Genomic DNA, 15,708 nt, shown 5'->3' on the forward strand with positions numbered 1-15,708 from the left:
GGGGGGGATGGGGACGGAGCGGGGCAGCCCAGCCAAACCCACGAACTCCCCAGGGCTGCAGGGACTCCCACGGCCGCCGCCACGTTCAGGGGTGCCTTGGCCAGGGTTCCCCGGAGAAACAGCCCCCACGGGCAGGCGTGGGAGTGTGACACACACAAGCAGAGAACTCTCAGAAACTCTACGCTGACGTTTAAAACTAAAAGTGCTTCACAGAGTCGGCACGTGATGGAGTGATAGAGGCCTCCGGGGACAGAGGCCGAGGTCTGGAGTCTGCAGGGCCCAAGGGAGGCGCAGAAGACCGGAGGCCACGGCTCGGGTCTGAGGCCCACCTCGGGACTCTCCCTCTCCTGCACCTTCGCCTGATGGTACGAGGCCCACCCCCACTGCGGAGAGGCATCTGCCTAACCAAGCCTGCTGCTCTCAAGGTGGGCCCCTTCAAACACACCGTGGCAGCCAGGGGGCTCTTTAGCCCGACACCGGCTGCCACTGCCCCGCTAGGCTGGGGCGTCAAGCCGGCCGGCCCAGGGCAAGCTTTCTGATCCCAGGAGAAACACAAGAAGTCCAGCAGCTCTCAGGGGCACGAGGGGCAGCTGTGAGGGCCCCGCTCCATGTGGCCCGGGCCACCAAGCAGGTGGCACAGCCCATGTGACCCGGGCAGGGGGCAGAGCCCACACGGCCGGGGCAGCCCCAGCAGGTGCGTGGACCCCACGGGCGATGGGAGGGGCCGGGGTCTCCATGCCAAGGCAAAGCGTCGAGCCAGAACCGACCGCCACTGATTCCGCTCAAGAAAGGCCAGGGGAGGGAGGGGCCGCCGGCGTCCCCACCACCCCTGGGGGCTCGGGCTGCAGTGGGCAGGGTGGACGGCCCCCAGGACGGGACAGCGGGTGGCGCAAGCAAGGCAGAGGGAAGCAGGCAGCCTGAGAGGCAGCGGCGGGCCCGGGGCACAGGCCCGGCAGAGAAAGACTCGGCGTCCTCGGCCCTCGGCCTCCGCTTCCTGCTCAAGAACCTCCCCGTGGCCTCCTTTCCTGCTCGGGACTCTCTCCCGGGCCTCCCCGGGGCCTCCTTGACCAGCTCTGACGCTTTTCCTTCCTGCCTGGTCCCACCCCACCGTTCTGAGTCTTCTCCAGCCTGTCCTTGCTCTTCCCATCCTGCTTTGGACCTTCCCCTTCCGATGCCATCCCTCCCCTTTCTGGTCTGCCCTGCCTTTTCCACGTCTGGGCCCTCCCCTTTCTGATCTGCTCCACCCTTTCTGGGTCTGGCCCCGCCCCTTTCTGACTGTCCCGTCCTTTCCAGGTCTGCCCCGCCCCTTTCTGACTACCCTGCCCTTTCCTGGTCTGGTCCTTCCCCTCTCTTACCTGCCCGGCCCTTTCCTGGTCTGGCCCCTCCCCTTTCCTACCTGCCCCGCCCTTTTCTTGTCTGGCCCCGCCCCTTTCTGATCTGCCCCACCCTTTGTGGGTCTGGCCCCGCCCCTCCCTGACTGCCCCACCCTTTCCAGGTCTGATCCCGCCCCTTTCTGACTGCCCCACCCTTGCCGGGTCTTGTCCCGCCCCTTTCTGACTGCCCTGCCCTTTCCAGGTCTGGCCCCTCCCCTTTCTTGCCTGCCCCGCCCTTTCCTGCTCTGGCCCCAGCACTTTCTGATCTGCCCCGCCTTCCGCGGTCTGGGCCCCGCCTTTCTTACCTGCCCTGCCGGTCCTGCTCTGGCCACGGCCCTTCCTGACCTGTCCTGCCCTTTCCTGGTCTGGCCCCTCCCTTCTGTCCCTGCCCCTCCCTGGACCCCAGGTGGACAGTCCCACCTGCTCTCCCAGCCCCCTCTCCATCCCCCTGCCCAGAGACTCCTCCTCCCGGCCTGCACCCTGGGCGCCCTCGAGGACCCGTTGGAGAGCGGCAGTGTGTCCTCAGGGACGCCCCCCCACCGCAGCCTGGCCCACATTCCAGATTCCCCCAGAGTCGGGGATGTGTCTTGCCATGTGAGCATGTGGGTGTCACGCACTGATGGTCACCCTGTCTGTGAACCTTCCATTCCCTTTTCTTGGGCACTTGGGGTGGGCCAGACAAAACACCCCAAGGCGGATCCAGCCCGGGGCAGCCCTGCCCTGGTTCAGGATGGAAGGCTGAGGGCGGAGGCTGGCGCCTGAGCTCGGCAGGTACCTGGTGGATCTCATGCCAGCCGTTCTCGTCCTGGCAGCACACGGAGGCATGTTCGTGCAGGAGCAGCTCGCAGCAGTAGGGGTCCCCGCCCACGATGGCCGTGTGGTACAGGGGCGTGAGGCCGTAGCTGTCCTTGTAATCCGGGGAGGCTCCAAGCTCCAAAAGCGTCTGAGGGGGTGAAAAAAAACATCAAAGGCTGACCCGGGTCCCATGACCCCTTTGGCTCGGAGGGAGACCATCAAGAAAGAGGGGGGAGGGGACCTCGCCCCAGGCCACAGCTGACCCACGCCCGAGCGCCCGGGCTGCTCCCGGGTCCCTCGAATCAAGGAGACCCTCACTATCGGTAGCCCTGAAATAAGCAATGGTGGCCAGGCACGCAGGACAGGCCGACATCCGGGAAAGGGGGCACGCTCTGCAGGCGCGGACCTCGGGCACTGGGACAGTCTCCTTGGTCCCAGTCGTGGTTCGGACAGCAGTAAAGTGAAGGCGACATTAGCAGGAGGGAAATTTGCACGACTGAACCTACAGAACCCTCTCGATGTGCGTTCTGGGGGCGCAGAGCTTGGCTTCGGAGGACAGAAGGGGTACAGCTGGAATGAAGCCAGAGGGCCGAGACGCTAGGGAGAAGCCCTCGTCTCGTGGGTCAGCCTGCCACGGGATGTCCCGCTCCCATCCCTCAGGGTCTCTGATGAGAACGGCGTGGGGCGTCCGCCATTCTTTCCGGGGCTGCAGGACCACCGCGTTGGACAGGAGAGGCAGGCACGAAGATGGCACAGGAGGAAAGGGAGCCTGGTTCCCGAAAACTCAGAGTCTCAGCTCAGGCCTTACAGGTTGAAAATACGAGCCCTCTGACTGGGTGCAGTGGCTCACCCCTGTCATCCCAACACTTTGGGAGGCCAAGGTGGGAGGATCGCTTGTGCCCAGGAGTTCGAGACCCGCCTGAGGCATATAGCAAGATCTTGTCGCTACCAAAAAAAAAAAAAAATGAAGATATTAGCCGGGCGCAGTGGCTCACACCTGTCATCCCAGCACTTTGGCAGGCTCAGGCAGGAGAATGGCTTGAGTCCAGAAGTTCTAGATCAGCCTGGGCAATAAAGTGAGTCTCATCTCTACAAAAAAAAAATTCAAAAACTTAGCCAGGGGCCGGGCTCGGTGGCTCAGCTTGTCATCCCAGCACTTTGGGAGGCTGAGGCGAGTGGATTGCCTGGGCCCACGGGGTCGAGACCCGCCCAGGCAACTTGGAAGACCATATCTCTACAATAAATAAAAAATTAGCTAGGCATGGTAGCGTGTACCTGTAGTCCCGACTACTTGGAAGGCTGCGGCGGAAGGATCCCCCAAGCCCAGTAGGTCAAGGCTGCAGTGGCCGGGAGCATGCCACTGCCCTCCAGCCTGAGCGACAGAGTGAGACTCCAACTCCAAAAAAAAAAAGAATTAGCCAGGGATACTAGCATGCACCTGTAGCCCCAGCTACGTGGGAGGCTGAGGTGGGAGGATCACCTGAGGCCAGGAAGTAGAGGCGGTAGTGAGCCGTGATCATGCCACTGCCCTCCAGCCTGGGCAACAGAGTGAGACCCGACTCAAAAAAGAAAATACGAGCCCTTTGACTGAAATAGAAGGGGAAAGACCCTTTTTGTGAGCAGTGCATTTTAAGAGCAACGCACCAACGACAGAGGCCAGGGGGACCTGAAGGCCAGTTGCACTCCTAAGCTCCAACTGCACGCAGTGCCCGGTCCCCTCGGGCAGCACTGTGGGGGGACAGGATCCCACAGGGGCGGGGGTAGCCTCCGTAAGACGGGCCGGGATTTACCTTCAGGGCCACCTGGTTCCTCGTCCGGGCGGCCTTGTGCAGGGCGGTCATGCCGTCCTTGGCGCGGAAGTCCAGGTGTGCCCCGCCATTTCTGAGCACCTTGATGACCTCCGCGGAGTCGTCCAGCTGCGCAGCCAAGGTCAGGGGCGTCTCTGAGGGACCCAAACACACATGTTTTAGATTCCACCTCTGGGAAAGCCACCGCGTCACCCTGCTCGCCCGGGCCCACCCAGCGTCCACAACAGAGTTGTAAGGATGGACCCCGGGGGCGACGGCCCCACCACTGAAGGCTCGGGCTGCCCCAGGGAAAAGTCGTGACACGCAGGGTGACCAGAGAGGCAGAGGCAGAGGTTCCACAGGATGGCTTTGCGTGCCACGACTCCAAGAGGCCTCCTGGATCCCTTTCTCTCTGAGGTCACAGAATCGTGCGGTGAGGACATCTTGACTAAGGTAGAAAGCCGTGAGTCCACACTGAGACGCCAGGAATTCAATCAACAAATGTGTGTGGGGATGGAGGAGACAGATCTCCCAGGCTGACAAACTCCACACACTTAGCCCAGTTACTGCAGCCACCAGGATCATTTGAGCCCATGAGCTTGACAACAACCTGGGCAGTATAGCAAGACCCCATTTCTTTAAAAAAAAAAAAAAAAAAAATAGCCAGTCATGGTGGTGCGTGCCCATAATCCCAGCACTTTGGGAGGCCAAGGTTTGAGCCCAGGAGTTCGAGACCAGCCTGGGCATTATAGTGAGACCCTCCCATTTCTATTAAAAAAAAAAAATTAGCTGGCCATGGTGGTGCATGCCTGTAGTCCCAGCTACTTGGAAGGCTGAGGCAGGAAGCTGCTTGAGTCCAGGATTTTGAGGCCCAGGGGGGAGGCCTGGCTCCCCAGCCCTCAGTGGCGGGCTCCATGGAGCGACCCATCCAGAGGGTGGGGTGTCGAGGGGAAGATGACAAGTCTGCAGTGGAGAATCAATCCTGATGCACCTGGCCTCAGTCGGGGGACCACGGGGGCCTCGGCAGACATGAGTCACGCTGACACGTGTGCCCTTGATGCGACGTGACGAGAGGGCATGGTCCCTCGGTGGTCTTCCTCCCCAGACTCACGACCCCAGTCCAATCAGGGAGAAAACCACAGACAGGAAGATCCCTAACCCGTCCCCTCCCAACGGTCCAGGTCGCCGGAAACCAGGAGCGCCTGAGAAACTCTCCCAGCCCAGGGGAGCCAGGGGAGGCAGGTGGCTTGGGGTCACCCGGGATCCTGGATGGCGCCAGCACAGAAAAAGAACAGTCGGGGAAACTGAGGAAAGCCGGAACAAGTGTGGATTGGATGAATATTCAGGTGCCAATGCTGGTTCACTAGCTGTGACCAATAGATCGGGCGAATGTCAGGCACTGATGACGGGAGAAACTGGGCACAGGGAACCCTCAGTATGATTGTTGCAATCATTCCATGAATCCACAACGGTTCTGAAATGGGATGTTTATTGTAAGAAAGATCTCATGGCTGGGCACGGTGGCTCACGCCTGTCATGCCAGCACTTTGGGAAGCAGAGGTGAGAGGTCTGCCTGAGCCCAAGGGTTCGAGGCCAGCCTGGTGAGCCCTCGTTGCTACAAAGAAATCCAAAAACGAGCCAGGTGTGTTGGCGCATGCCTGTGGTTCCAGCAACTCGGGAGGCTGAGGTGGGAGGATCGCCTGAGCCCAGCAGGTCGTGGCATGTCAAGTGAGCATGCCACTCTACTCCAACCTGGGCAGCAGAGTGAGACTCAAAGCTTAGAAGAAAAAAAGATCTAATGGCTCTTACTTTGGGAGTAATGGGTTTAATGCAAAAACACTGGGGCTAGCCGGGCTCGGTGGCTCAACCTGTCATCCCGTGCCTTGGGAAGCTGAGGTGAGTGGATTGCCTGAGCCTGCGGGTTCGAGACCCGCCTGGGCAACTTGGTGAGACCTCATCTTTACAATAAATCAAAAAATTAGCCGGGCGTGGTAGTGCGCATCTGTAGTTCCAGCTACTTGGAAGGCTGAGGCGGAAGGATCGCCGGAGCCCAGCAGGTCGAGGCTGACAGAGTGAGACTCCGACTCCAAAAACAAAACAAAACAAAACAAAAAAAACACTGGGGCTTACAGATTAGGAGAAAACAGTCGTGGTGGTGCATGCCTGTAATCCCAACAATTTGGGAGACTGAGGTAAAAATATTGCTTGAGCCCAGGTGTTCGAGACCAGCCTGGGCAACATAGCGAGAGCTTGTCTCTACGGAAAAAAAAATTAGCTGGGTGTGGTGGGATGTGCCTGTAGTCCCAACTACTTGGGAGGCTGAGGCAGAAGGATTGCTTGAGCCCAGCAAGGCTTGTTTGCAAGTACTTGTATCCGCAATAAGCAGAGAACTCTTAAAACTCAACAACAAGAAAACAAATGGCCCCGTTAAAAAGTGGGCAGAGGCCGGGCTCGGTGGCTCAGCCTGTCGTTCCAGCACTTTAGGAGGACGAAGCAGGTAGATTCGAACCGAGGCCAGCCTGTCTGAGCCCGTGGGTTCGAGACCAGCCCAGGCAATTTGGTGAGACTTCGTCTCTACAATAAAGTTTTTTAAAAAATGATTAGCCAGGCATGGTAGTACGTCTGTAGTTCCGGCTACTTGGAAGGCAGAGAGGAAAGGATCGCTGGAGCCCAGCAGGTCAGGGCTGGGGTGGCCGTGAGCGTGCCATGGCTCTCCAGCCTGGGCAATGGCGTGAGACTCCAACTCAAAGAAAAAAGGAAAGAGTAGGACAAAGATCTAAACAGATGCCTCGCGAAAAGACACACGGACCGCAAAATACAAGAAGCATCTCTCCACACCGGATGTCATCAGGGAACTGCATATTAGAACAATAATGAGACATCGCCGCACAACCGTTGGGATGATTAAAACCCAAAACAACGACCACGCCAAGGGCTGCAGGAACCCAAGATGGCACTGGAAAAGACAGATGGGCCGCACCCCACAGGGCTCAACTTGCTTAGATCATCCCTTCCAGCCCGCGAGCGCCCGGGCGTTCGCCCTCATGAGCTAAGAAGTTGTGTCCACACAGAAATCTAAACGGTACTGTTGAAAGCAACTTCAAGTGTCCTCGCCTAACTCTGCAAACAACCAAGATGCCTCTCAGGAGGTGAGGGAACTCCCCAGCCATGCTACGTCCAGACAATGGAATATCACTCAGCGCCGAAAAGCAACAAGTTATGAAAAGACATGAACAAAACGTAAGTGCGTGTTCTCAGATGAGAGATGCCAATCGACAGAGGCTGCACGCGGCAGGAGTCCGGTTCTAGGATGTTCCAGAAAAAGCACAGCGGTGGAGAAGGCAGAAAGACCAGAAGGTGCCACAAGGAGGAGGGGCGAGGGAGGACTTGGTGGGGAGCACAGGGGATTCTTAGGGCAGTGACGCTCCTCTGACTGATACTACAGTGGCAGACACAGGACAGTTCGCATTTGTCCAGACCCACAAACTGCACAAGAGGCGGGCCCTCTGGTGAACGGTGGACATTAGTTGTAACAAATGCGTCGCACCAGTGCGGGCTGTTAAAACTCAGGGTGACACGGTGCATGGCGACTCCGTGTGTGTCCTGCTTGACTCTACCATAAACCCACAACTGGCTTGGACCGCTTGGACCGCTTGGGCCGCAGGTCCTGTCTCTGCGTCACCCCTGCCCTGGCCCCCTCCCTTCCACCTCATTTCACTTATTGAATGCACGGACCTGGTCCATCTCATGTAAATTTACCAGCCGCCAAGATGCCCTTCTGGAACATTCTTCTGGTAAATAAGGAAAACCCGGGGATAATTGAATACTGCCTTTGAGCTCGCACTTTACTCGGGTCTCTTTTTATTAGGAACCGTACAGACAAAACAGAGGCACCCCGTTCTAGTCTCAGGTTACAAAGAACTCCCAAGGCGCTGAGCCGCCTTCATTTGCATTGGGTAATTTGTGGACCTCTAACCAGGGCCGCCGTTGGAGGTTTACAAGGTCCCAGAGCCGTGTTCTCACGGACTGCCCTGCGGTCCCGGGTGCTGATATTTCTGGGGAATGACATTCAGGTGATTCATCTCGAGGCCGCTGTGGACCGTCTGTCATCATCCGCATCCAACAAACCCTTTCCGTCTTCAAGACAAGGCTCCGTGGGGGTCCATGCGCAGGAACCCAGAACGTCCTGGAAACTGCCTAATTGGGCCATGTGGGAACCAGGAGGGGCGCCCCGGACACCAGCTCTACAGGAACACAAGGACAGAACTGGGTGGAAAACAGCCTAGCTAGCAAAGCCCCCTCACCCAACCCCCATAAGAGATGAGCACCTCCCACCCAGGAAACTGACTTGGTCATTGACCTCACAGGCGAAGTCCAGACTCATCGCAGGTGTGCAGCCAAATCCAGCTCAGTAAAGGGACATTCGCTGTTTTTTTTCTCATCAAGATGTTTCAAGCGTCAAAAGGCATTTCTGGTTTTATTAGCCAGGCCTGCCAGGGGCTCCGTTCGAGTTTGGAAATAACAGGGCGAAATAAAAGCACCAGGCCGAGTTTCGCTCGAGTCCTCAGTGTTACGTCCTTCCCGGGGCTCAGAAATACGTAGTTCGGACCGGGCTCGGTGGCTCAGCCTGTCATTCCAACACTTTGGGAGGCCGAGGCGAGTGGATGGCCTGAGCCCGCAAGTTTGTGACCAGCCCAGGCAACTTGGTGAGATCTTGTCTGTACAATAAATCAAAGATTAGCCGGGCGTTGTAGCGCGTGCCTGTTGTTCCGGCCACTTGGAAGGCTGAGGCGGGAGGAACACTGGAGCCCAGCAGGTCGGGGCTGCGGTGGCCAGCAGCGTGCCACTGCACTCCAGCCTGGGCGACGGAGTGAGACTCCAACTCAAAAAAAAATATATATATATATGTAGGATGAGGGCACACGTGTGGATGTTGGCCTAGGCCAATGGCATGTGCATGTCAGTGGAGGCCAAGGGAGCATGCGTGGGTGTCGGCCAAGGTCATCGTCACACGCGCACTTAGAGTAGCGGAGGCTTAAGATGTGTGCAAGGGTGTTGGCCGAGCCCGAGTGCACGCGTGTGAGTGTTGGCATAGACTAAGGGCACGCGCAGGGGACAAGTCTTCTCTTTTGGATACTGTGTTCACTATACGTAATAAAATTTACACTCAAAAAAGGTGGTGGGTGGTGGCCTGCTATTCTGCAAGGAATTTGTGTGTGTGTGTGTGTGTGTGTGTGTGTGTGTGCTCATAGCCACCGCAGCCTCGACCCGCTGGGCTCCGGCGATCCTTCCACCTCAGCCTTCCAAGCAGCCGGAACTCCAGGCGTGCACAACCACGTCGGCTAATTTTTGATTTATTGTAGAGACGAGGTCTCTCCAAGTTGCCCGGGCGGGTCTCGAACCCGCGAACTCAGGCAATCCACTCGCCTCGGCCTCCCAAAGTGCTGGAGTGACAGGCTATCTGCGAGGAGTTAATGATCTCGGTCTAGAGGGCCGTGCCCCGCTGCCCTGAGCCCACGTGCAGTCCCCGGTCTGAGCCCCACGGCGTTTTCTGAGCTCAGGAAGGAGGCTGCTTTTGGCTGAGTGCACAGGGAGTGAGGAAGTCTGATCTTCAGCCAGACGCCAGTGTTCTCTGGAGAGCGTTGACAAAAGTTGCCAGACTCGGGGCACAGCGGCTAAAACACGAGATGGGGGCAGGGGCAGGTTGCCACAGACAGCGGGGAGGAAAGGGATGAGTCGGGGGAGGGGACCGCGAGCAAACCCGCCCACTCACCTGGGACCCCAACCTGGACACAGCGTGTGGAATGAGACCCCTGACCAGGGAGTGATCGCACGCACCCCCAAAGACAGGTGGAACCAGGCACTGCCTCTCCCCTCCCGGATGGCTTGGCAGATGCGTGTCACTAAAGGTGTATCGAAACCTGAGAACAGCACAGAAGAGCGAAGCCCCATGGACCGGCGGGGACCAAAAAACCCGGGATTCAGCTATAAAAAACTGCATTTATTGTGACACATTTAAACATCCAAACGTTTAAACATTCAAAGCACTTTCCGTTGCCTGTAACACACCTGTTGAGACGCTTTCCCATGGCTCGAAACAGGTTTTGAATTTGTCCATGTGGATGCCTTTGAGTGCTTCCGCCATTTTTTCCCCACCTCTCCCCCATCAGCAAAACGTTTCTCTCTGGGGACTTTTTCATCCGGGAACCCTAAAGGGGTCGTTTGGGGCGAGATCAGGTGGCTAGGGAGGGTGGGCATGGGGGTCGTGTCATTTTGGGCCAAAAACCGCTGAATATTCGGTGCGATGTGGGCAGGGGCGTGCTTCAATCTCCCATCATGCGATGGGCAAACGCCTTGGAAGCATCTCCAAAAACAATTCCCTGAAGCCAAACTCAGCCTCTCACAGCAACGCCAGCTGGTCCACAGACGCCGATGGGTTTCTAGAAGGCTCACCTGGGTGGGGGCAGCCTGGACCACAAGGGGCCTGCCCTGCAGAAGGTCATTCTGGGGTTTTTGGGTCCCCTCCTAACCATGGACTTTCGTTGACAATGATATATCGCTGCAGGAACTCACCACACTTCTGTTCAACTTTCTAGAAACCAAAAACTGCTCTAAAAAAATAAAGTCTGCTGATTTCCAAACACTGGAGTAAGGAAGAGAGCTCTGCGTGACAGGGGAATACTGACCACCGCAAGAAGAGAAATTGATTTAGGAAATCACCACTTGGCAACCACGAAGGGAGAGCCGGTTCGATCGCGGTCCATATACACAATGGAATACTATACAGCCATAAACAGGAACAAAACCATGGCCTTCATGGCAACTCGGATGCAGCAGAGACCATCCTTCTAAATGAACAATCCAGAAGCAAAGACCGGAACACCCCAGGCTGCCACGCACACCCGAGCCCTGATCCCTGGACACAGGAGTACGACGGTGGGGCCAACACCTTGGACACTGCCGGGGGGGGTTGATGGAGGTGGGACAAGGGCACACAGCCACCCCTGTGGGGGCCAGGTCCACTGTCGGGGGAGAGAGGTCCGCTGGAAGCCCAAGTCTTACCTACATGCAATTCATGAATGTGGAAGATTCTTGCACCTACCCAAGACTTTTAACAACCACAAAAAAGCCCGACTCCAGGTTTTAAATGTCAAAACTGAAAATAAGTAATGGCTTCTGTCAAAATCAAGACCACCGCCAAGCTCCATGTTTGATCACCGTGTGTCATGAGACGAGGCAGGACACAGTCCGGAAAGGAAGATGTCCCTGCCCGCCAGGTCATGCAATGGCTCTCAGCCCTGGACCTGCCAGGGGCCCCGTCCCAGGCCCTGGCCCTGGGCCTCCCCCTCTGCCGGAGACCCTGGGGTGCCCACCCTCAGTCCAGCACTCGCTTTCAGGCGCCACCGGACGGGATCGGATGGCAGGCGGGGTTGGTGTTCCGCCAGTGGATTTGGCCTTTCTCATTGGTCACTAGCCCAGAGGCTGCAGTCCTGGGAATATTCCAGCAAACCTGGAAGATCATCCCATGCTATGGTGTCCATGGATCACGCTCCCAAGTCATCTCTAGTCGGTTCTGGGGAATGTGGGCAGGGGTCCTGCTTCTGTATTCATTCTTTTTATTTTTTTGAGTCAGGGTCTCACTCTGTCACCCAGGCCAGAACACAGTGGCACAATCATGGCCACCTTGACCTCCTGGGCTCAGGCAATCCTCCCACCTCAGCCTTCCAAGTAGCTGGGATGACAGGTGTGCGCCACCACACCAGGCTAATTTTTTGAATTTTTTGTAGCGCCGTGGTCTCACTATGTTGCCCAGGCTGGTCTTGAACTCCTGACCTCAAGTGATGCTCCCACCTCAGCCTCCCAAAGTGTTAGGATTACAGGCATGAACCACTGCACCTTGGGTCTTACTCTGTCGCCCAGGCTGGAATGCAGTGGCACGCTCACAACAATCAGAGCTCACGGCAGCCTCAGGGGATCCTTCCACCCCAGCCTCCTGAGTAGCTGGGATGACGGGCACACGCCACCACACCTGGCTAATTTTTGTTTTGCTCTGTAGAAATGAGGTCTCGCTCTGTCGCTGGTTGGCAGGCGTGAGCCCCCGTGCCCGGGTGCCGAGAAATCACGTGTCAGTGCTTCAGATGGGAAGGGCTCCCGCCTGCACAGAGCAGGAGCCAGCGCAGATGGCAGCGCAGAAGAGAAGCCGCCACATCCACGCAGCTGGAGAGGCGTCCACACCACGGAAGGACGAACAGCCAGGGTCCCCCGAGCCCCAGCCAGCCTGCTGTTCCCTCGCCAGCCCGGGCTCAGCCCTCTCTGCCTCCCAGCTCAGCTGAACTCACAAGCCCTCCCCGCCAGCCCCACCCTGAGGGCCTCCTGGTCACCGAGGAAGAAGCCCCAGGCCGCCCCACCACCCCTCTAGACACCCCCTGGGCCTGGGGACACCCCACCGCCCCCGCCTGTTGTGTGCCCCTGCCCCATCCTTGCATGGGTTCCCGGACATGAGCCTCACCCCCTCCCAGCCTCTGCTCCATGCCCCCTGGCCCGGGACCACCCAGACCTCCGTTGAGGCCCAACTCCACACCATCCGCCATAGCAAAAACAGGCTGGACGCAGCGACTCAGGCCTCTGGGAGCCCTCCCAGCGCTTTGGGAGGCGGAGCTGAGACGACTGCCTGAGACCACGGATTCGAGACCAGCCTGGGCAACATGGCAAGACCTCGTCTCTACAATAAATTAGAAGATTGGCTGGGTGTGGAGGTGCACGCCTGTAGTCCCAGCTACTCGGGAGACTGAGGCAGAAGGATCGCCTGAGCCTGGGAGGTTAAGGCTGCAGTGGCTGTGAGCGTGCCCCTGCACTCCAGCCAGGGTGACACAGTGAGACTCTGACTCAAAAAATTTAAAAATGGGCCGGGCTCGGTGGCTCAGCCTGTCATCCCAGCACATTGGGAGGCACAGGTGAGAGGATTGCCTGAGCCCCACGGTTCGAGACCAGACCAGGCAACTTGGTGAGACCTCATCTCTACAATAAACCAAAAATTAGCTGGGCATGGTAGCGTGTACCTGTAGTTCCAGTTACTTGGAAGACTGAGGCGGGAGGATCACCAGAACCCAGCAGGTCAGTGGAGTGATGTCTGCCTCCTGGAGTGGCCAGGAGGGTGCCACTGCACTCCAGTCTGGGCAAGAGAGTGAGACTCCAACTCAGAAAAATAAATAAAAAAATAAAAACAAAAATAAAAAATAAAAAAATGCAAAAACATGGAACCAACCCAGGTGCCCATCAAAAGTGGATGAGGTAAAGAAAACACAGTCCATATACACAGTGGAATACTATACAGCCATAAACAGGAACAAAACCATGGCCTTCGCAGCAACCCAGAGGCAGCGGAGACCATCCTCCTAAATGAACAATCCAGGAACCAGAGAGCAGAACACTCCATGCTCCAACACACACGCAGGCCCTGATTCCCGGACACAGGAGCACAAGGGTGGGGCCAACATGCTGGACACTGCTGGTGGTGGGCACGGATGGAGGTGGGACAAGGGCACACAGCCACCCCCGGGGGGCCGGGCCCACTGTCGGGAGAAAGAGGCCTGGTGGAAGCCCTGTATGCAATTAACAAATGTGGGGAAGTCCTTGCACGTACCCCGGACTCGTCACAACCACAAAAAAGCCTGCCTCCCTTCCGGTGCAGTGGCTCAAGCCTGTCATCCCAGCACTTTGGGAGGCCGAGGCAAGTGGATGGCCTGAGACCGCGGGTTCGAGACCAGCCCGGGCGACTTGACAATCAAAAATTGGCTGGGCATGGTGGCGTGTGCCTGTAGTTCCGGCTACTTGGGAAGCTGAGGCGGGAGGATCACCTGAGCCCAGCAGGTCAACGCTGGGATGGCCATAAGCGTGCCACTGCACTCTAGCCTAGGCGACAGAGTGAGACTCAAACTCAAAAACAACAAAAACAGCCCTGCTCTGTTCACATTCCTGCCTACAGACACACCAGGATTCCCTTCCTCACAGGGTGGTAGTGCCAGGCCTAGCCTGCTCACCCCATCCTCCCCCCAGGGTACACCCCCATTCCCCCCAGCCCGCCCCATGCATGGCGCCTCCCAACGGGGAGGGCATGGAAGCCGCCATCAGCAACTCGCCCACACGTGGCTCTTCTGCCTCCCACGTCTAAACCTCAGAGACAAGGACAGTCACAAGGTGGCGATGAGAGTCCCCCACCGGGCCACCCCGCAGAGACCCTCCCAGCATCAGGGTGGAGGGATATCCCACAGATGACACGTACGTTCACCGTCGTTTTGTCGATTTGAGGCATGACACCTGCATGGGCCTATGGCACGAACCCATATAGGACTCAGGCCGGGGCTGGCACAACCCAAGGGGAGAGGGAGGGAGGCCCCTGCCCCTCGAGTCTCCAGCCTAGAATAACCCACCCCCTGGGGTGCGTGCTCCAAGGTGCCACAGAGACTCCCTCAACTACGCGGGGCTCTCAATTTTCCGGGGTTCCTGACCTCTGCCGGCCAGCTGCAGGACACGGTTCTTGCCGGGAGACCCAGCCAGGGGCGGCTGCTGACATCGAGTGACAGAGGCCAGAGAGGCGGCAGAGCACGCTACGTGCGCAGGACGACCCCACGGCAAAGAACCCTCCAGACCGAAAGGGTCGCGGGCCGAGGTGAGAACCCTGCACTCATGGGAATGCCGCAGGCCTGTGCCCGCCTTTCCAGCTAATGCTTAAGGCTCACACTCACGAGTGGCTTGGGTCCCCCGGCGGGGGGATGTCTGCCTGCACCCACGTGTCCCTCTGCGAGGACGCCTGAGCCCAGGCAGACACGGAAACCACAATCCTCCCTGAGTGCAGACACTTGCGTGTCCACGTGCAGGCTGTGTTCCCAGGACTGGCACGCAGTGGCGCAATACGCATGCGGCATTCACTCAGTCACTGACCCAATAATTACGCCGCGAGTGTCCACTGTGTGCCTGGAAGTACATGGGAGGCTGGGATGCCGTACAAGCGGGAATGAGAAGCCAGGGGACTGAAAACGCACAGTTTGTTGTTTTTTTTTTATAGACAGGGTCTCACCATGTTGTCCAGGCTGGGCTTGAACTCCTGGGCTCTAACAATCCCGTCTCAGCCTCCCACAGGGTTCAGATAACAAAAGTGAATTTTTTACACTTTTTAAAGCAGATTCAATTTTTTCTTTTTCTTTTTTTTTTGAGTTGGAGTCTCACTCGGTCGCCCAGACTGGAGTGCAGTGGCCGGGCTCCGGCGATCCTCCCGCCTCAGCCTCGACCTGCTGGGCTCCGGCGATCCTCCCGCCTCAGCCTTCCAAGTAGCCGGAATTACAGGCGCGCACTACCATGCCTGGTTGATTTTTTGATTTATTGTAGAGATGAGGTCTCACTGCCCAGGCGGATCTTGAACCCGTGGAGAATTGCTCAGGCAATTCTCTCGCCTTGGCCTCCCAAAGTGCTGGGATGACAGGCTGAGGCACCAAACCCTGCCAGATCCCTACTTTAAAAAAAATTTTTTTGTAGGGACAGGGTTCTTGCTTTGTTGCCCAGGCTGGTCTCAAGCGATCCTCCCGCTTTAGCCTCCCAAAGTGCTGAGGTTACCGGCGTGAGCCACCACGTCCCGCCGAGAACGAGAGTACTTTTAAAAACCAAGCAAAGCCGGGCTCGGTGGCTCAGCCTGTAATCCCGCGCCTTTGGGAGGCTGAGGTGAGTGGATTGCCTGAGCCCGTGGGTTCGAGACCCGC

General features: G+C 57.8%; 1 protein-coding gene across 1 annotated transcript in view; it reads right to left on the reverse strand.

The window, feature by feature from the left end:
* Positions 1 to 15,708, reverse strand: part of LOC103271262 (SH3 and multiple ankyrin repeat domains protein 3-like) — a gene marked incomplete at its 3' end in the record, with an annotated part of 128,956 nt that overhangs the window by 80,900 nt on the left and 32,348 nt on the right. The window contains exons 5-6 of the mRNA XM_008068719.2: positions 3,959 to 4,110; positions 2,149 to 2,316 (exon numbers count right to left, since the gene is read on the reverse strand). Of these exons, the coding sequence (XP_008066910.2) occupies positions 2,149 to 2,316; positions 3,959 to 4,110 (320 nt within the window). The remainder of the gene's footprint in view (positions 1 to 2,148; positions 2,317 to 3,958; positions 4,111 to 15,708) is intronic.

The sequence above is a fragment of the Carlito syrichta genome, unplaced genomic scaffold (genome assembly GCF_000164805.1).
Source record: "Carlito syrichta isolate Samal-C Ts95f unplaced genomic scaffold, Tarsius_syrichta-2.0.1 Scaffold109661, whole genome shotgun sequence".
Classification (NCBI taxonomy): Eukaryota; Metazoa; Chordata; class Mammalia; order Primates; family Tarsiidae; genus Carlito; species Carlito syrichta.